The sequence below is a fragment of the Lathyrus oleraceus genome, chromosome 2 (genome assembly GCF_024323335.1).
Source record: "Lathyrus oleraceus cultivar Zhongwan6 chromosome 2, CAAS_Psat_ZW6_1.0, whole genome shotgun sequence".
In the NCBI taxonomy this organism is placed as follows: Eukaryota; Viridiplantae; Streptophyta; class Magnoliopsida; order Fabales; family Fabaceae; genus Lathyrus; species Lathyrus oleraceus.
Window position 1 is genome coordinate 482,396,731 of NC_066580.1, and position 20,891 is coordinate 482,417,621.

The following is a 20,891-nucleotide window of genomic DNA, read 5'->3' on the forward strand; positions in this document are numbered from 1 at the left end:
ATGTAGATGTGTCTTTGTGTGAGTTTTTGCACAAGAAGCTATAGAGATAGGCTAGACAAGAAGATTCCCAATTGTAACTTCCTATTCTATCTACATGTCTAAGTAAAGGTAAATACATAATATGCATGCTAGAACCACTACCTTCGGGAAATAAAAATGAACCAATTAACAACATAATGTAACACTTAGTTTTTATTATTCGAGCATCTTTGGTAGAATGTTCATCTAAGTATAAACTATTATAGTACGACTTAAGGCGTGAAAGTAGTATACCTTGACCTGTTGCGTTATCATCTAACAAATCAGTCTCCAAGAGATCCATGCAAATTGAATTTGCATACTTGGTTTCACCATTAACAGCCTTACCTTCAATGGGCAGTCCCAAAAGCATGTAGACGTCTTCTAACGTCACGGTACACTCACCGGTTGGGAACCGAAATGTGTGTGTCTCTGGTCGCCATCTTTCGCATAAAGCTAGAATGAATTTGTTATCTACGGACCAAGACAAAATCTTGCTTATATTACCAAAATCGGCGAGTTCAACATAAGGTTGAATCATTGGGTCCATATGGACATATTCGTGGACCCAAGTCAGGAACCTTGATACATCCTATAAAAGAAAGAACAAAAAACTTGACTAAGTTGGTATGTTAAAATAAAAGGGGGTTGGTGAAGATGAAACTACAAAAAGTTGTTGCAGATGAAAGAAAAAAAGTTAACAAAAGAAAAAACTTACATGTGTTGCGATGTTTGCAACCGTTCCTCTATGTGATTCGTCCATTGTGAGGATAGACATTTTGTCGGGGGGTTGGTGCAGATGAAACTACAAGAAGTTGTTGCAGATGAAATTGTAGAAGAAGTAGTGAGAGTGATGGTGTGGAAGAAGTGTTGATGGTGTGGATGTATTTATAGGCAAATGAATGGGAGCATGAAAAGTTGTGCTTGCATGGTGTCTCCAATTGAATTGGTGCCCATGTACAACTTGTACATGGTATCGCCATTCAAATTGGCGCCTCCATAGGGACATGCATGCATGACCTAGGTCTGATTGCTTGGTTTCGAGGTCTGCATGCATGCTTTGACAAGGTGTCGCCAAATGGATTGACGCCCATGTGCAAGGAACGAATGAGGGCGCCAATTCATTTGAAGTGTGTGTCTGCATGTCTGACACATGGATGTCCTCTCTCTTGCATGCTAAACGTGTCACTTCTTAGTAGCTTGCATGGTTGACACATCATTTCGGACTAGCTTGCATGTGCAACACGTCAGTTTGAACTAGCTTGCATGTGAGACACTTCACTCCCCTATTTAAGTGTCTTACTATCAACATCCAAGACACTTCACTCACATTCATATGCAGTAAGAAAATAGTTTTCATCTGTACAATGTCATCTTCACCAAAATGCAGTGTCAACGTTCACTGCAACGGTGAAACATACGAGTCTGAGTTATATGGTTTTTGTTTTCGAAACACTAATACCATTAGACTCACGATCAAGGGAAATGCAACCTTCTTGCATTTGAAAAAAAGAATACAATCATGTATAGGATCGGGTATTGTGTCAAAGATCACGTATCAAAATCCAATATTTTTTTAGAATAGTCAATGCAAGTTTTTCCCCCTTAAGGTACGAGACGATGAAGATGTTGAATACATGTTTGTTAGTTATGAACATTCAGGCCGCAATTGTATTGAGTTGTACATTACTCTTCAACCATGTATACCATCTCAGCAGTCTCAAATAACCAGTCAGGATGAATCTGGTGAATTTGATCCACAATGGTCAGATGACGTCAACCCAGAAGCAGAAGCAGAAGTGGACGTCGTTGATGAGGAAGAAGAGGAGACTGAGATACAAGTTGATCACATGCTGAACAACGACATATAAGATGATGATCAACCACCACCAATACCTCTTAGTCATGTCTACAATCCGCCTCAACATATGACAAATATGGATCTGCACGACGATGAAACATCCAATAGTGTTTTCTATAATTTGTATCCAAGATCAAAAGGTGAATTAAAGGTGGGAGACATGTTTCGTACCAAAGAAGAATGTGTTCTAGCTACCAAAAAATTCCACATGAACAACTCTGCTGATTTTATAGTGAAACGCACTGATTCTAAAAGGTATATTATCGAATGTCGTAACATCCTTTGTAAGTTTCGTTTGGTTGTGTCTTACAAAAAGGAAAATGACTCTTGGGAGATCGCTTCAATAGACCCACCTCACAGTTGCATTGCAACTAACGTTGAACAAGATCACCGTAAACTAAGTGATGCATTGATATGTCAAGACATTCTGCCGTTGGTTAATAAAGACCCATCAGTGAAGGTGAGTATAATTATATCCCATATCAGAATAACATATAATTATACTCCATCTTATAAGAAAGCCTGGATTGCGAGGACAAAGGCTGTTGAACAAGTATTCGGCAACTGGGAGGATTCATACAAAGAATTGCCACGGTTTTTATAGGCACTAAAAACATATATCCCAGGAACTGTGGTAATTATGGAGACATTATCAGCGATGATGCCAGATGGAACATGTGTTACAGGTGATAGAATCTTTCACCGTCTCTTTTGGGCATTTGACCCGTGCATCAAAGGTTTCGCATTCTGCAAACCTATTATTCAAATTGATGGCACTTGGTTATACGGAAAATACAAGGGTACTTTGCTTATGGCGGTTGCATAAGACGACAACAACAATGTCTTTCCCATTGCCTTTACTCTGGTTGAAGGTGAAACGGCTGGTGGATGAGGTTTCTTTCTTCGATATCTCAGAACGCATGTGGCTCCACAAGCCAATCTCTGTTTGATTTCTGATAGGCATGCTGCCATTGAGAGTGCCTACAACAACCATGACAACGGATGGCATGATCCTCCTTCTACCCATGTCTATTGCATCAGACACATTGCACAAAACTTCATGCGTGCTATAAAAGATAAGAATCTTCACAAGAAGGTGGTGAATTTTGGGTATGCTCTAACTCAGCCGTCATTTCAATATTATCGTGATGAAATTAGACTGTCTAATGAAGACGCAGGGAGATGGCTAAATAACATACCAGTGGAGCAGTGGGCAATGGCATTTGACAAAGGTTGTTGATGGGGCCACATGACAACAAACCTTGTGGAATGCATGAACAGTCTTTGACCGTCATAGGCAAAATTTCATGAAAGAGGAGAGCATCAAAGCTAACACATATGTTGTAACAGTCTTTGACCGTCATAGGCAAAATTTCAGCGTCCAGGAAACAATGGACCACAATGAGGGGAGACCAAATTTAGCCTAAGATGTTAGACTAAACAGAAGTTGATGCGATTATGGAAAATTCCAGGTCTTCCGCATTCCTTGCTCCCATGTCATTGCAGCATGCGTTTATACTCGTCAAGACGCTTACAACCATTTATTTGATGTGTACAAGGCCGTCACCGTCATGAATGTATATAATCAAAGCTGCTCGGTACTACCAATGGAGGAATACTGGCCTCCATATGAAGGTGATATAGTTTGGCACAACGACGAGATGCGTAGAAAGAAAAGAGGAAGGCCAAACAACACACGTATCAGGACAGAAATGGATTCCACATATAAAATGATAAGATTATGTAGTATCTGTCGTCAACCAGGACACAACAAGAACAACTGTCCCAATCGAGGAGCATCATCTGAGTCTTAAGCTTTTTGTAACATTGTATTTCTGTAACCTTCAATCATTATATATCATTAAGTTTTTGTTACAACGAGGTTCACAACAAACATCGGTACAAAATAAGCTATCTGAAAAAAGGTATATTTCTAACTGATTACAACAATCCAATTGATGTCATCTCGACCAAACATTATTTCCCTAGCATCCTTATCAGTCTTCATTCGCACCCAACCAAAGATATTGTCAAGTCTCTCAATACTTCTAATTCTTTTCTCTTTTGGTATTTTCCCATCTAACCAACGAACCAACTCCCTCTTCAGTTGATTGAACGTAGTGATGTTCCAGAACAGCATCAACATCTAAGGTTTGTCTCTCGCATAAATCACCTTTCTGTATCGGCGAAGAACACCAAACATGATTGCCAAATGATTAAATAAGATGTGGAACAATGACCCACACAACGCATCTATTTATAACAAAAAAAATGCATTTTACACTGAGGCGCCAATCCAATTGGCGTCTCCTCTCAAATAATACACAGGGGCGCCAATTGGATTGGCGCATGCATTCAATTTTTAAGAGGAGTTGCCAATTGAATTGACGTCTCCTCCTAAAAGTGGGGTAGTTTGAGATTTTTTTTGAAACCAGGGGTATTTTGGAAATTTCCTTGAAAAAATAGATTATTTTTGTAAAAAATTCATTTGTTGTATATGCCCTAAGACCATGTGAATCCTGCCCCAAATTGAAATTTGATATAATACCTCTTGTTTGTTTCTATATTTATTTTGTTTCATCTTGGAATTTGGAATTGGAATTAAAGGGGAAATCCACTTGCCTTGCATGGTAGGAAAAACGGGTTATCCGACCCTTTTTTTCTTAATGAAAAACAACAAAATTATATCCATTTTAATTGTTATTTAAAAATGGAATTATTCTACATATTTATTTCAAGAATCGTTGATCGATAATTGCAAACCGAGAATTTAAGATTCTTAACAAAAAATAAACAAAACACGGCTTCTCAATGAAATATGAATAAAATATAGTTTGGATTTCATAATAAGGTTTGGATTTCATAATATTGTTTGTGTTTCACAACGTAACCACACATATATATATATACACTACGCCAAAAAAGACCTATGAGAGCGCTTCTTTTGGCCTTTAAAAGCGCTTAAAAGCGCTGCCGTAGGTGGCGCTGCTATAGGTTTTAGCAGCGCTTTTTGTTTACTAAAAAGCGCTGCTAAAGGTTGTCAATAGAGAGCGCTTTTTAGTAAAAAGCGCTGCTAAAGGTGGTATATAGACAACCTTTAAGAGCGCTTTTTACTAAAAAGCGCTCTCTATTGACAACCTTTAGCAGCGCTTTTGAGTAAAAAGCGCTCTTAAAGGTTGTCTATATACCACCTATAGCAGCGCTTTTTACTAAAAAGCGCTCTCTATTGACAACCTTTAGCAGCGCTTTTTACTAAAAAGCGCTGTCTTTTCCTCTAGTAAAATAACAAAACGCTGCCTTCAGTTTAAGCCTACCATTTCAACCTGTAATATTTTTTGGGAATAATCTCATAAACCTGTAAATCAAGCCTCTCTAATTCAAGCATTTGGAGTCATAATTCAAGCATTTGTAATTTTTTAAACCAACACAAGCAAACCAACATAAGAATGAACACATTTGGAGTCATAATTCAAGCAAACCAACACAAGGATAGATAGGCACTGAACACATTTGGAGTCATAATTCAAGCATTTGTAATTTTTTAAAGCAAACCAACACAAGAATGAACACATTAATCTATCCATGAAATTAAAGATATCACTAAAATTATAAAGAACTATACACAAGTCAAAACTAATATGTTATACGGCCTATTTGGAGTCATAACTAATCTGTTAAAAATATAAAGAACTATACACTTGCCAACCAGAAACCATTCTTCATCAAAGTATTCATGTTATTTTGAAACCATTATATACTAATTAATCTTTTCTCAATAAAATATTGACACAATTCCTCCTTGATTTGTTCCAACTGCAGTCTCGTGTAATGAGCACACTTGTATTCATCAAAGTACTACATAACAAAACATAATATGCATGATTTAGTTAAAAGTAATAAATAATATGAAATATTCGATAAATATTAAAACAAATCCTAAGTTATAAATCCATACCGTGATTGGAATCTCTATTTGATTCATATTAATGATTTCCCTCATAAACCTCATTACAAAGTATCCGCAATCGATACCGTTGCGCTGTAGAGGACACTACATAGAAAAAAAATAAGAATGTATAGTTATCTTTTCTTATCAAGTAGCATCACTATTATAAGCAAAATTGTGAAAATTAAAGTACCTGCACTTTTATCCACGTAATGTTGCTGGATTTAGTACGTGGTACTCGAGCTTGTCTTTGAGATCGGAACACTTTTATTGATCTAACAAAATAAAAACATATATTTAGAACAATCTCACATAAATATACACGAATATTTAGAACAGTCTCACTTACGTATCAACTAATTGCTTCATATCCGGATAATTTGTCCATTCACCATCTATCGAATTCAGAAAATATACCACTTCTTTTAAAGGATCAATAGCAAGCAACAACCAGTGACACCTATAAATTAAAACAAAAGTTTATATGGAAATTTTTTACGTAAAAGAAACAATTAAAGATTAGAATAAACTTAGAATTAAAATCTAACCCTGAATTATACGGCCAAAGATACAAGTTGTTTGTACTGCTGGCCATGAATCTCTTGACTAAGTACTCTCTACATGAATCTGGTTCCCTACAAATTAATATTTTTCATTTCAAAATGTGAAGCAATTTGGAATGCAATATGTAGTTGGACTTTCATATTGATCAGTTTGCTATTATTGGACTATTACTACTCAGATGTACTATACTTTACTGCACACCTTACTATTTCCCATGAGAGTTGTGTAAACAGTAACTAGCTGAAGTGCATTCAGTCAGATCTCAGATTCAGTTATGACAGCTTCTACTGTGATAGATAGGAGCCACCTTTTGTAAAGTAACAATCAGAGTTATCGATAGCGGCGCTACCCCAGGATAGTGGCCCGGAGCAGTGAACTAAAAAGCAAAATCTTAGTAGTGACTTTAAATGATATTCAAGTGTTTGAGCATCATGCTCCTATATATGCACAAAGATAATTCAACATTACCACCAATATGCTAACATAAAGTTAAATGTTTAAAATCTCATTACCAATACTAGGCATGAAGTGTCGTATCCTCAATGCATGAAGATGGTCATCAAGGATGAAATGCAATAAAACGCAATGGTTCATTATTTTAGCGATAAATCAAGCTACTAATGAAAGAATCTTTTTCATTTTACCAATAACTAACTAGACAGAAAACTTGATTGATATGCTAAATGATCATTCATAGTAGATAGAAAAGAACAAAATTTACCGAATCCTAATTGATCCTTGTAAGAGGAGAAAGGTTCTTGAACATCTTCCTTTGGTGCAATATCCTTAACAAGCTCCTTATATGCTTTCCTCTCAGCTAAATCTTCCAACTTTTTTAACCTTGCTTTCAATTCCTCACTCTTCATACCAAATGATCAACATAAAAAATCAATTACTTGCAGAAATTGTTGAACAATTATAGCAGTATGTAACACAATCTAACAAATCTTTTCCATACCAAATCAATTTAATTAATCATATCTCAAGAACAAATTTTGAAACTAGTAAAATTAAATAAAATCTGAAAATTAATCTCCGTTTATGAGAATTATGAAAAACATGAAAGGTAATGAAATTAGGGTTTGACCTTTTCTCTGGGCTTAGGGCTTGAGAAGACGAAGCCGGTCCCGGATAAGAGTCTGATCAATTCGGGTCTGGTGGATGGATCAGAGGAGATCCAGACAGCACGAAGTGGCTCGTACGGTATTTCGGATTGGATGAGGAGTTCGGAGGAAGTTTGCCGGAGTTGAGAGGAGAGAGTGGGATCGTTGGAGGCTCCGGAAAGGAAAACTCGAATGGAATTGGTACTGGATAGGATCAACCCGACCCGGTTGGAGTTATTTTCAGTAACCATTAGTTGTTTCTCTGTATGCGATGAGGAGGAGCAGAACGGAACTTCGAGTTAGAAAGAGAGAGAAGGAAAACCTGGAAGAAACTTCTTACCGATTGAGGCGGCCAACAACGAAATCCGGCGGCGTTTCCCGGCGAATTGAGGTTCGTTTTGCTGGAGCTGTTGAGCTTCGTTGAGTAGGGTTTTTCCAGGGCAGCGAGAGCTTCGAACGAGAGAGAGTGAAAGAGGGATTTCTGAAAGTCAGGGATTTTGTAATATTAGATTTATTATAATTTTTATAAATGACCTATGAGAGCGCTTTTACCTTAAAAGCGCTTTCATAAGTCTGAAACCCATGAGACCTATAAGAGCGCTTTTACCTTAAAAGCGCTTTCATAAGTGTGAAACTCATAGATGTGAGACTGAGACCTATAAGAGCGCTTTTACCTTAAAAGCGCTTTCATAAGTGGAGACCTATAAGAGCGCTTTTACCTTAAAAGCGCTTTCTTTACATAGGCGAATTTTTTTTCAAGCTATTACAGCGCTTTTTTTAAAAAGCGCTTTCTTTTTGGTGCTGCCAAAAGCACTTTTTGGCGTAGTGATATATATATATATATATATATATATATATATATATATATATATATATATATATATATATATATATATATATATATATATATATATATATATATATATATATATATATGTCTTTGTGTTTCACAATCAGACACGGCTTATTGATGGTATTCGCGTTCTGATTAGACATAGAAGATTTCTTATGGAATGATGTGTTGGCACTTGACAATAACTTGAGCGATAATACTTTATAAATGGGTGTCAAATATATAACGAGGATAAGAAAAATATTATAATAAATAAAAATAAAGTTAATTTAGTATTTAGGGGTTAAAGATAATAGAAAGATATATATCTTAAGAAGTTCAAAATGAAAACTAAAACTAGAGATAAAAAAAATAATTTTTCATATAATCTTTTATATAGGTACATATCCTAAAATATATTAGTAGACACACAATGTTAAATAATCATTTTTTGGCTTGTGGTGACAGACCTTTGATGAAGACATGTCTAGAGATCTAAATCTGTCCTAAAAATAGGTAGTGCTTCCTCTACACTTCAAGTACACATTATTAGGAAAAAAACAAAGATATGAATGTCCAGAGATTCAAATTCGTCATAAAAATACACTACACAAATATACAAAGGTGAAACTTTGAGTTGTTGGTGAAAACTTATTCAATTAAAATGGAACTTCATATATGCATATAACATTTCACGCAAACCTGTTACACCATTTCACACATACATCAAAAAAAACTAAATAAATAAATATGAGAACAAGAAAAACATTATGAGAAGTAAAATAAATTTAATTTAGTATTTTATTTATATATATATATATATATATATATATATATATATATATATATATATATATATATATATATATATATATATGTATGTATGTATATATACACATACATATATATATATATACACATACATATATATATATATATATATATATATATATATATATATATATATATATATATATGTATGTGTATATATATATATATATATATATATATATATATATATATATATATATATATATATATATATATATATATATATATATATACACACATACATACATATATATATATATATATATATATATATATATATATATATATATATATATATATATATATATATATATATATATATATATATATATATATATATATATATATATATATATATATATATATATATATATATATATATATATATATATATATATATATATATATATATATATATATATATATATATATATATATATATATATATATATATATATATATATATATATATATATATATATATATATATATATATATATATATATATATATATATATTGATGCGGTTCTTTTCGCAAGTATACGAACGCGTCAGAGTAATATAAAAGATTGTCGAATCCACAGAGATCAAGTGTAAATCTATCGTTATCTATTGTTATGGTGTTTATCAAAGGCAATCAAAATAGGTGTTTTTAGAGTGTGAAATGAAAAGTAAAGTATTGAATAAAGTTTAATTAATAAAGACATGGTCGAATGTAATTCACATAATCAATTAATAATCCAAGTTCTTGCTAATAGAACTACTTATGGGCAATGTTTCCTACTTTGAAAAAAACTAATTTAACGGGAACTGTCGCTTTCGCGTATTCAGAACCGAGTTGTACTCCCTAATCAAACCCTCTTATTGTCAATTATAAAAAGGTGCGCATTGCGTTAGAGTAGTAAACCTATTTTTAAGAAATATAGTAATTTGACTAAGTTGAAAAGTATTATAACCTGGATTTCTTAACCAAAAGAGGTTCTTACGAACCAGACTCTAAACTTATAAACGCGTCCGAAAATAGTTTTAAAATCTCTTTTCTTCTTAAATTAAAAACTCCTAATGAACTAAACAAAGCGCTTTCGCTGTTTTTGAAATAGTAAAAAACAATTAAGTTTAGATAAACGCGGGAAAACTTAAGTTGAAAGTTAAAATAGCCCTTAAGTGTTTCTACGAACAATTGTACGGATTATTGGTTCAATTACGATCCTTACATTCTAACCTTATAAATTTAGTTAGACATGGTAAAGTAAAAGTGCATTAATTTAAATAAAGGTAGTGTGAGTGCGGAAAGTAAATAAAAGTAGTGCGAGTGCGGGAAATAAATAAAGTAAAGCGAGTGCGAGGAAATAAATAATTTAAAGCGAGTGCGAGAAAATAAACAAAAGTAAAGCGAGTGCGATGAAATAAATAATTTAAAGCGAGTGCGAGGAAGTAAATAATTTAAAGCGAGTGCGAGAAATAAATAATTTAAAGCGAGTGCGAGGAAATAAATAATTTAAAGCGAGTGCGAGAAAATAAATAAGATAAAGACAAGTAATAAAAACTTGCTCCAATCAGAGGGTTGAGTAAATTGCAAAGCGGAAATGAAAATGGCGGCAAAATTAACTTCCTTCCAAAGTGCTCCAAACTCGATTACAGACTCGATTACACAATCGTGGTAACACTCCAATGCGAAGCGATTACCACTTTAAAATACTGAATATATGCCTAAGTGAAACAAAGTTGCTCTGAGTTTGCCTCTGTTCTAAGTTTGGATCTTCCTCTGCTCTAAGTTTGGATGATTGAAAAAGTGATTTCGAGTTTCTATTTATAAGCAAATAAAAAGATGGAAATGACAAGGATGCCCTTCAACTTGAAAATGGGAGGGAAAACTTTTCCTCTTGTGGCGTCCGCCACAAGGCCATGGCGCCCGCCACAAGACCATTCTGAGGCGCCTTAGTAGAAGTAGTGGGGAACGTGGCAGTTGAGGGAAGTTGAGTTTGGACACGTCATGGCAGGGTCTATGGCGCCAGCCATGGGGGAAACCATAAGTACAAAATGCTGAATTTTAGGGTTTTTGGCTCTTTTTCGCTCCTTTTCTCAATCGGGACTCCGATTAAAGTAAAAACCTGAAAACAAAGAAAAACATAGTAATAACACAACAAAATAGCAATAAAACAACTAGAATGCATGTGAAATCGGAGTCGAAAATACGGTAAATTTCAGTGTTATCAAACTCTCCCACACTTAAACCTTTGCTTACCCTCAAGCAAAACATTAAAAAGCTCATAAAAGAAAAACTGGTGTAAACGAGTGCTTCAGGTAAAAATTCTAAGTTCAAGTCGGGATGCAGTGATAGGTACTAACTGAGTGAACTAAGGGTATCATGATGACACTAATCCGCAAATACGGACATAAACTTAATTCCTATATTAACCAACCCATATTATCCCACAATACCTAGGCCTGCCTCTTCATCTCTTTTTGTGTCCTTTTCATTCAGGCGCAATCACATTAAGCCCGTTATCCGTACATGCTTCATAGTAGAGTGGCCTGTTAGTGATTATGATCTTAGCATGGGGTTTGTGGCACATAAATATGTGTAAACCCTTTTATTGGACCCAACTGTAGTTGTGGGGGATCGGATCGTAATCCGGCCTACCGAGTTCAGTGCCAGATACCTCTAAACCAACTAATAGTGGGTAAGTTTTTCTTTTTTCTTTTTTCTTTTTCTTTTTCTTTTTTTTTTGTAGCAAATTTTTACAATTCTTTGGTTTAAATGACTTTGTGAGGGTCACCTATACCGGAGTTGCCTTTTTGCTTTCTTTTATTTTTTTGTTTTTCTGGATCATTCACTTATTTGCATCGGTCCCCTACGTAGAGGATGCGTAGGCCGGAGCTGACTGTTGAGATAAACTACTGAGGACTTATACGGAAATGATGATTAAGGCCATGGTATATGGGGTTTCAAGAGTGATTCCTATATTTACGAAGCTTATGGTGCTAATACAGACACTGATGTTTCGCAAAGTTCTCCCAAGTCACCGCATCCTTACTCAAAACATGTCTTTAAAACCTGAAAAATTTCGGAATAACACTGTTTTCTTTTGCAAAAAAATTTCGGTGGGACTAAAGGTATGGGGAGATTAGATTGTACTAAAGATATACTATATTTGGTGACTCGTCAGACTCATGCTTTATACTAAAAAAGCAAAGTAAACAACTAAAGGAAAATAAAAATAAACAAGCTGTCTAAAAACAGCAAAGAAAAGTGATAAAGGAAAGACGAGAAAGGAAATAAAGAAAAGACGATAGAGTCTCCTCCCACACTTAAATCGAACATTATCCCCAATGTTTCGAAATAAGATAAGGGAAGAGTTACCTGACAACCTATTGCTGACCACTGGTGCCCTCGCCATCCTGAGGTGGACAACGGGATTGGGTACGACGACGGTCTCTCTGATCCATCCTCGCCTGCAGGGCATCCTGAGCGGTCCTCACCTCTCGAAGGTTATCCAAAATGGAACCCTGAGTGTTTTCTATGAGTGCAATATGATGACGGTGGTGGTGTTGCTGACGGGCTTGTGTATCTGTGATCGTTTGCAGAGACTGTAGAACAGTGTCGTAGGACCTGTTTGTCCTCCGCTACGACTCTTGCATGAAGCTCATGTTATTCGCCAGTTGTTGTTGGATGGTAGAGAGTAGGTCGTCACGCCTTTTCTCTCTAGCCATGTGGTCACGCCACATCTCCTCCGTAATATAAAAGCCAGGAGTGGTACCTGCAGAAGAAGAAGATGGTGCGGTGTGTGGTGGTGAAGGATGATGGGGGGACACATGGGGTACGGGAGATCTCTCTCTCCGATCATATTCATCATCAGTGTCATGTCCCGCCTCATCAGGAATGTTAGGAGGAAGAGGACCCAAAACAGGTGGAGCATCTAAAGCGTAGGTCCAATTCCTTTCATCTCGTACATCTGTACGTCTAGTGCAAGGTAGAACAACAGATGGGATGGCTACACCATGAACCATAAGCATATAGCCTTCTTCTCTCCTCAAATGGCACAATTTCATGTCTCTCAGAAATTTTAGGTTAATTGTGCGAGGAGGTAAGGGGTCTAGGGTAGCCATCTCATTGTTCAGGTTAAGCGCCCGAGCAATAGACGTAATCAATCCACCAAAAGAAATCGATCCCGCTTTATTTAAAGTTAAAGTCATATGAGCAAGCATGAACGGGACCGAATTAATTCGTCTATTTGTGAGGCTTCCTTGCAAAAATAGAAGCTCTCTAGAATTAACCTTATTTGGATTCTCCCGGCCAAAAATAGTGCATGCCAACAGATATCTAAAAACTCGGATGGTCGGGTTATGGATAGTTGAGGCAAGAACTCCTTCAAAAGAGTTTATGGAAGTGTTTGATAATCTCTCCCAGAAGGAAAATACCTCAACTGACCACTCTGAATCCAAAGGTGCCTCACAAATAGTACCGTCCCCATGAGGGATTCTTACCAAGCTGGCTAGTTCGTCGGTACTGAATTCATATTCAACAGCAAACATTCTAAATCTGACAGTACCAACTGTGCTAGCAGTGTTAGGATTGACAATATAGATTAAGGAACTCAAAAATTCGATTGTCAATCGCTCATAGGTAGGTTCTTTGTTGGAAAAGAAATTATGCAAACCTAAGTTATCTAATAAATGAAATATGCTATGATAGATACCTAAAGTGTAGAGACAATTTTCGTCAACATACCTTGTCGGGAGGATCTCCCGATTTTACAACCGTTCGATGATTTTTCTTTGTCTATCCCCCGGTTTCCCTCCTCGAAGAATGAATCCATTAAACTCCATTTGTGTAGATCTTGAAAAGTGACGAAGAAGATGAAGTGGAATGTGAAAAGGTTGGATTTTTACGAAATCCGACGGATGAAAATGAAAATGGAAATCGGAAAAATGATTTGTAGGATGTGGGGATTAGAAAGGTGTGAGCTTTTTGTGGGTTCAAGGACGTTTTTGCAAGATGGAAAAATGGGTTTGGAAGGTTGTAAGGTGTGAAAATGGTGAAGAAAGGGGTTCTGCCCCGACCTTTTACAGACGCTGTGGCGGGCGCCACAGGGTCCATGGCGGGCGCCACAAGGCAAAATCTGGCTGGGTCGGATTTTGGTCCTTTGGCTTGGGCTTCTCTTTGTCTTTTGCCTTTGAGGGGTCCGAATAGCATTTGTCTTGTGATTTTCCTAGTATCATTGACTTGCATAATTTTTATAGAAGTAAAAATAAAAAATAAAATAAAAAACAAAGATTAAATATTAGACTAATAAATAAATAAATAACTAAAATAAAAAAATGCAAATAAAACAAACATAAGACATATATAGATAAAAGTAGAAATATCAATGTATAGACGTAGTTTATATAATATTCCAAATGCGATAATATAAAATGAGTTATGTAAATACGAGAAATATAAAAAAGAGATATAATAAGATGAAATGGTGAGATCATATAGTAGGGATGTCGTCTTCCTGAGTGGATCCACGGAGCATGGCTACCTCCTGCCTGAGCTCTGCGATCTCCTGATATAAACAGTCGGCTTCGGTAGCGTGGGTGAGATCAGACACTCCCATCTGTAAAGTGAGGTCAGCCATCTCCTGTCTAAGCTCTGCGATCTCTCTACGACACTCAGCAATCTGGGTGCGGATGTCGGGGGTCTGCAATGAAAGATTATTAGAGAAAACAGTGATCCTGGGAGAAGGCGGTGTAGGCGTGTACTCAACAATGGGTGGTGATCTCAGCTCCTCGACGGTCTCTCCCTGGCCCTCTAGAGCATAACTCCAATTCGCTGGATCATGCACACTGGTCATCATAGGATTTGGCAGTGTGAAATAATGGATAACCTCGCTGTCGACCAGCAATCGGAACTGACATGGGTGGAAATAGGCTCTCCTCATTAACCCTCTGGTCAAACAGAAGTCGATGTCCATGGTAGTGTACCCACAGTAGATCCGGAGATGTGACAGCTTGCGAGACAGACCTAAAGCGATAGCAATCTGTGTGATGATCCCGCCCACATGAATGACTCCTTCGGTAGATCTGGAGACACCGCTGAGACTAGATAACAAAAAGTTCCCACATACTACTGGGCGAGACTGGGATGCACAAAATAGTCGAAAGATCTCCCCTTCACTCAGTAATGTCTCTGCATCCGGTCTTCCCAAGAAGGAATGTGCCAATATCATCTGAAAGTATCTAAAGGCGGGGTTATGTATAACATGAGATAGTTGCGTAGATGGATCCTGGCTTCCGCCACCTGATATATCACTCCAGAACTTCTCCACCTCCTTACCCAGAAAATATCCCATAGGTGTCTCCGGGATAGCATCAGGAGTGGTCTGGAAGCCCAATAGGTCGCCGAACTCTTTCTGCCTGAAAGAGTACTCAACTCCAAAGAGCCTGAAAGCAGCATACCCATCTGGTCCAGAGTATGGGTCATAGTCGAATGAACTCAGGAACTCCAATGTCAGGTTCCTGTAGGTGTTACTCAAGTCGTCAGCAAACTCGTCCCAGTGAAGCTGGTGGCTAAGGAATCGGATACTCGGCTCAATGCCTAGTGCCTCCATACAGTGCTGATCAGGATAATGTGTGGGTGCCATAGGGCGCTGATACAGAGCGGTGTAGCGCTCTCTCTGAGCATTATCTCTATAGGCCACGTGCATATCATCGAAATCCTGCATCCTGTAAAAGTTAAGAAAGTGATCCTGAAAATGCAAACCATTCAAATTTTTAGTCTCGATGCAAAATAAAAATAAAATTAAATTAAATTAAATAAATGCGAAAAAGTAAAATGAAAGAAAAACCATGGGTTGCCTCCCACGCAGCGCTTGTTTAACGTCATTAGCTTGACGATTAGAATTTATACATCTGTAGTAGTAGGGATTGGTGGATCAATCAGAGTGTGGCTTGAGTAGTATGCTGGAATGTCTCCTCCTTCGTAGAGCTTCAGTCTTTGTCCATTTACAATGAATGGACTACAGGTTTCATTCTTGATTTCTACAGCTCCGGATCTCAGAATTTTGGATACTTCAAAGGGACCAGTCCATCTTGAACGTAGCTTTCCAGGGAAGAGTCGTAACCTAGAGTTGAAAAGGAGAACAGGATCGCCTATATTGAAGTTTTTCTTTACTATTCTTTTGTCGTGATAGGCTTTTGTTCTCTCTTTATATATTTTTGCATTCTCGTAGGCAGATTGCCTAAGTTCTTCTAGTTTATGAATGTCTAGGGTACGCTTTTCTCCAGCGGCTAGGTAGTCTAAATTCAAAGTTTTAATGGCCCAATAGGCTTTATGCTCTAATTTGAACGGTAAGTGACAGGATTTTCCATAGACTAGTTGGTAAAGAGTAGTTCCTATAGGGGTTTTGAAAGTGGTTCTATAGGCCCATAATGCTTCTTGAAGCTTCTGAGACCAGTCTCTCCTAGAAATGGAAACGGTTTTCTCTAGGATTTGTTTTATCTCCCTATTGGATACTTCTACTTGGCCACTAGTCTGTGGGTGGTATGGTGTTGCTACTCTATGCCTAACTCCATATTTTCTTAAAAGTTTATCAAATATTCTCGATATAAAGTGTGATCCTCCATCGCTTATGACTAAACGTGGTGTTCCAAATCTAGGGAATATATAGTTTTTAAATAGTTTGATTACAACCCTAGTGTCGTTTGTGGGTGCAGCTATAGCTTCAATCCACTTAGACACATAGTCCACAGCTACTAAGATATACCTGTTTCCTAAGGATGGTGGGAAAGGTCCCATGAAATCTATACCCCATACGTCAAAGAGTTCTACTTCCTAAATGTTTCTTAGAGGCATTTCATCACGCCTTGAAATGTTTCCAGTGCGTTGGCATCTATCACATTTGACAATGCAAGCATAGACATCACGCCACATGGTAGGCCAGAATAGGCCAACTTGAAGAATTTTGGCATATATCTTAGAGGTGCTCGCATGTCCACCATAAGGTGCAGAATGATAATGCTTGATAATACTATTTACCTCTTCTTCCGGAACGCAATGGCGAAAAATGCCATCTTTACCCCTTTTGAAAAGGAGCGGTTCGTCCTAATAGAAGTTTCTCACATCGTGGAAGAATTTCTTCTTGCGGTGGTAGTCAAGATCAGGGGGTACTATATCAGCAACTAGGTAATTAACGAAGTCTGCATACCAGGGTACGTTACTTATTGCTAAGGAATTTTGGGGATGCTCATCAGGGCTTAGGTTATCATCTTCAATGGTTTCTAGTCTAGCTATCAGTCTATCATAGGCGAAATCATCGTTTATGGGTACTAAGTCTGGTTTTAGGTGTTCTAGCCTAGAAAGGTGATCGACTACTACATTTTCAGTGCCTTTTTTATCTCTTATGTCTAAATCAAACTCTTGTAGTAATAGAATCCATCAGAGTAACCTGGGCTTGGCATCTTTTTTACTTAATAGGTAACGAATGGCAGCATAATCGGTGTAAACTATAATTTTTGCTCCTACTAGATAAGATCTAAATTTGTCTATAGCGAAAACTACAGCGAGTAATTCTTTTTCAGTTGTTGCATAGTTAAGTTGGGAAGCATCTAGGGTTCTACTATCATAATAAATGGCATGTAATTTTTTATCTTTCCTTTGTCCTAGAACAGCTCCAACTGCATAATCACTAGCATTGCACATTATCTCAAAAGGTTCTGACCAATCTGGTGGTTTCATAATGGGTGCTGAGATTAACGCTTGCTTTAAAAGATTAAATGCGTCATTACATTTTTCATCAAAAATGAATTCAGCATCTTTCATTAAAAGTCCAGTTAAAGGTTTAGTTATTTTGGAGAAGTCCTTAATAAAACGCCGGTAGAATCCAGCGTGTCCAAGAAAGCTTCGGACTTCTCTGATGGTTTTTGGTGGTTTTAGGTTTTCTATAACTTCTATTTTAGCTTTATCTACCTCTATACCTTTTTCAGAAACTATGTGTCCTAAAACTATTCCTTGGTTACCATGAAATGACATTTTCCCAGTTTAGCACGAGGTTCACCTCCACGCATCTCTCCAGGATTTTCTCAAGGTTGGCAAGACAATTGTGGAAATCAAATCCGCAAACCGAGAAATCATCCATAAACACTTCCATGATGCCATCTAGGTAATCTGCAAAGATTGACATCATCCAGCGTTGGAAAGTAGCTGGGGCATTACAGAGGCCGAATGGCATTCGTCTGTAGGAAAAAGTTCCATAAGGGCATGTAAAGGTAGTTTTTTCTTGATCTTCGGGGTGGATAGGTATTTGGAAGAATCTAGAGTATCCATCTAGATAGCAGAAGTAAGAGTGTCTGGCTAGACGCTCCAACATTTGGTCTATAAATGGTAAAGAGAAATGATCCTTCCTAGTTGCTTTATTTAATTTTCTATAATCTATACACATCCGCCATCCTCCTTCTAATCGTTTTGCTACATGTTCGCCTTTATCGTTTTGCACGACTGTGATGCCTCCCTTTTTAGGTACTACATGCACAGGGCTCACCCACTTGCTATCCGAGATCTGATAGATTATACCTGCCTCAAGTAACTTAAGAACTTCCTTTTTAACAACATCACTCATTATAGGGTTTATTCTTCTCTGATGTTCCCTGAAGGGTTTTGAATCTTCTTCGAGCGAAATCCGATGCATGCATACAGATGGGCTTATACCTTTCAGGTCAGAGATATTATATCCTAAGGCTGAGGGATATCTTCGTAAAACGTCTAAAAGTTGGTTCGTTTCCTCTTGGCTCAAGGTAGCACTGACTATAACTGGACGGTTCATCTTTTCATCGAGGAACTCATATCTCAGGTTCTTAGGCAGTTCCTTAAGTTCTAAGGTTGGTTTCTTAGGGCATGGCATAGGATCTGGGGTAAGGGATAAACATTCGTAAAGGTCATCATCGATGTAGGTTTCTTAAAGTCATCATCTTCCCTTATGAGAGTTGATGGTAACTTAATTGTTTTTATAATTTCTTCTTGTTCTAATTCTCTAACACATTCATCAATGATATCTAAGGCATAACACGCGTCTCCCATCACAGGTGCCATAAGGAACTTCGAAAGTATAAATTCTATTTTCTCGTCACCTACCTCAAATGTCAACTTTCCTTTCTTGACATCTATTATGGCTCCTGCAGTCGATAAGAATGGTCTACCTAGAAGGATTGGTATATCATTGTCCTCTTTGATGTCCATGATAACAAAATCAGTAGGGATAAATAACTGACCTATCCTAACAGGGACATCTTCTAAAATGCCTATCGGATATTTAACAGATCTATCGGCTAACTGAAGTGACATCTTAGTGGGCTGTAATTCTCCTAAGTTTAACCTCTCACAAACTGCTAAAGGCATTAGGCTCACACTAGCTCCTAAGTCTAGAAAAGCTTTTTCGATGTCATGATTACCCAAAAGGCAAGGAATGGAGAAATTTCCAGGGTCTTTATCTTTCTTTGCTAATTTGTCCTCGGAAATAGCATTACATTCCAAAGGCTTCGGATCGTCAAGTCTACGTTTGTTGGTAAGGATGTCTTTGAGAAACTTTGCATAAGAAGGTATTTGGGTGATGGCTTCTGTGAAAGGGATTTCTACATGAAGTTTTTCCATAACTTTAATAAATTTTTGATACTGTTTATTGATCTGGGTTTGTTTGAGTCTTTGCGGATATGGTATAGGTGGTTTATATGGCGGGGTGGTACGTAAGTTTTATCTTTAGGTTCTTCTCCTTTTTCTCGACCTTCCTGGTTTTCAGATTCCTCTGGTTCCTTTACTTCGTCCGCGGGTTTGGTACATTCCTTAGAAGTTTCGGGTTCACTCAATCTTGGGTTTGGTGGCTCATCATAAGCGTTCCCACTTCGTAGGGTAATGGCATTGGCTTGTCCTCTCAGATTTTGTTGAGGTTGTCCAGGGAATTGTCCTCCAGGTGTAGTCTGAGGGGTTTGGTTTAAAGCTACCTGAGAGATCTGGGTTTCAAGCATCTTAGTATGAGTAACTATTTGGTCAACCTTGGTTCCTAACTAAGTAATCAATTTGTTAACATGAATGTTCTGGTTCATGAACTCCTTGTTTTGTTGGGTTTGAGCGGTGATAAAATTTTCCATAATTTTCTCAAGGCTCGACTTTGGTGGCACAGGTTGCATAGGTTGATTTGATCTAGGGGCTTGATAACTAGGTCTCGGAGGTGCATTATTTTATATAGGGTTATTGTTTTTATAGGAGAAGTTCGGGTGATTCCTCCATCCAGGGTTGTAGGTATTCGAGTATGGGTTCCCTTGGATGTAGTTCACTTTCTCATAGTGGGTTTCGTTTAATAGACTGCATTCTGCAGATTGGTGTTCTTTGGTTCCACATATCTCACAATCCGACGAAACTGCGGCTACAGTATTCGGGTTTATGCACATATGCTCGACCTTAAGGGCTAATGTGTCCATTTTAGCTTGAATCATGTCTATAGAGCTTAGTTCATGCACTCCTCCTTGGGCTTCCTTCTTCTCAACTGTCGCTCGTTCGACTCCCCATGATTGATGGTTTTGAGCCATATCTTCGATGAGGGCACTAGCTTTAAGATAAGGTTTGTTCATCAGAGCACCGTCTGCGGCAACGTCGATGGTCATCTTTGTGTTGTAATGAAGTCCATTATAAAAGGTTTGAATGATTAACCAATTTTCTAAGCCATGATGTGGGCATGCTCTTAACAACTCTTTATATCTCTC

General features: G+C 37.2%; 1 protein-coding gene and 1 non-coding gene across 2 annotated transcripts in view; one reads left to right on the forward strand and one right to left on the reverse strand.

The window, feature by feature from the left end:
- Positions 1-7,867, reverse strand: part of LOC127123863 (uncharacterized) — a 109,034-nt gene extending 101,167 nt beyond the window's left edge. Inside the window, exons 1-6 of the mRNA XM_051054043.1 lie at positions 7,477-7,867; positions 7,050-7,249; positions 6,374-6,460; positions 6,175-6,285; positions 6,019-6,100; positions 5,835-5,930 (exon numbers count right to left, since the gene is read on the reverse strand). Coding sequence (XP_050910000.1) covers positions 5,835-5,930; positions 6,019-6,100; positions 6,175-6,285; positions 6,374-6,460; positions 7,050-7,249; positions 7,477-7,743 — 843 coding nt within the window. The 5' untranslated portion in view covers positions 7,744-7,867. The remainder of the gene's footprint in view (positions 1-5,834; positions 5,931-6,018; positions 6,101-6,174; positions 6,286-6,373; positions 6,461-7,049; positions 7,250-7,476) is intronic.
- Positions 7,868-20,847: 12,980 nt separating this feature from the next.
- The window catches only part of LOC127124833 (small nucleolar RNA R71), a 107-nt gene continuing 63 nt past the window's right edge, over positions 20,848-20,891 (forward strand). Inside the window, exon 1 of the small nucleolar RNA XR_007804310.1 lies at positions 20,848-20,891. This exon is cut by the window's right edge and continues 63 nt beyond it. This is a non-coding gene — a small nucleolar RNA (small nucleolar RNA R71).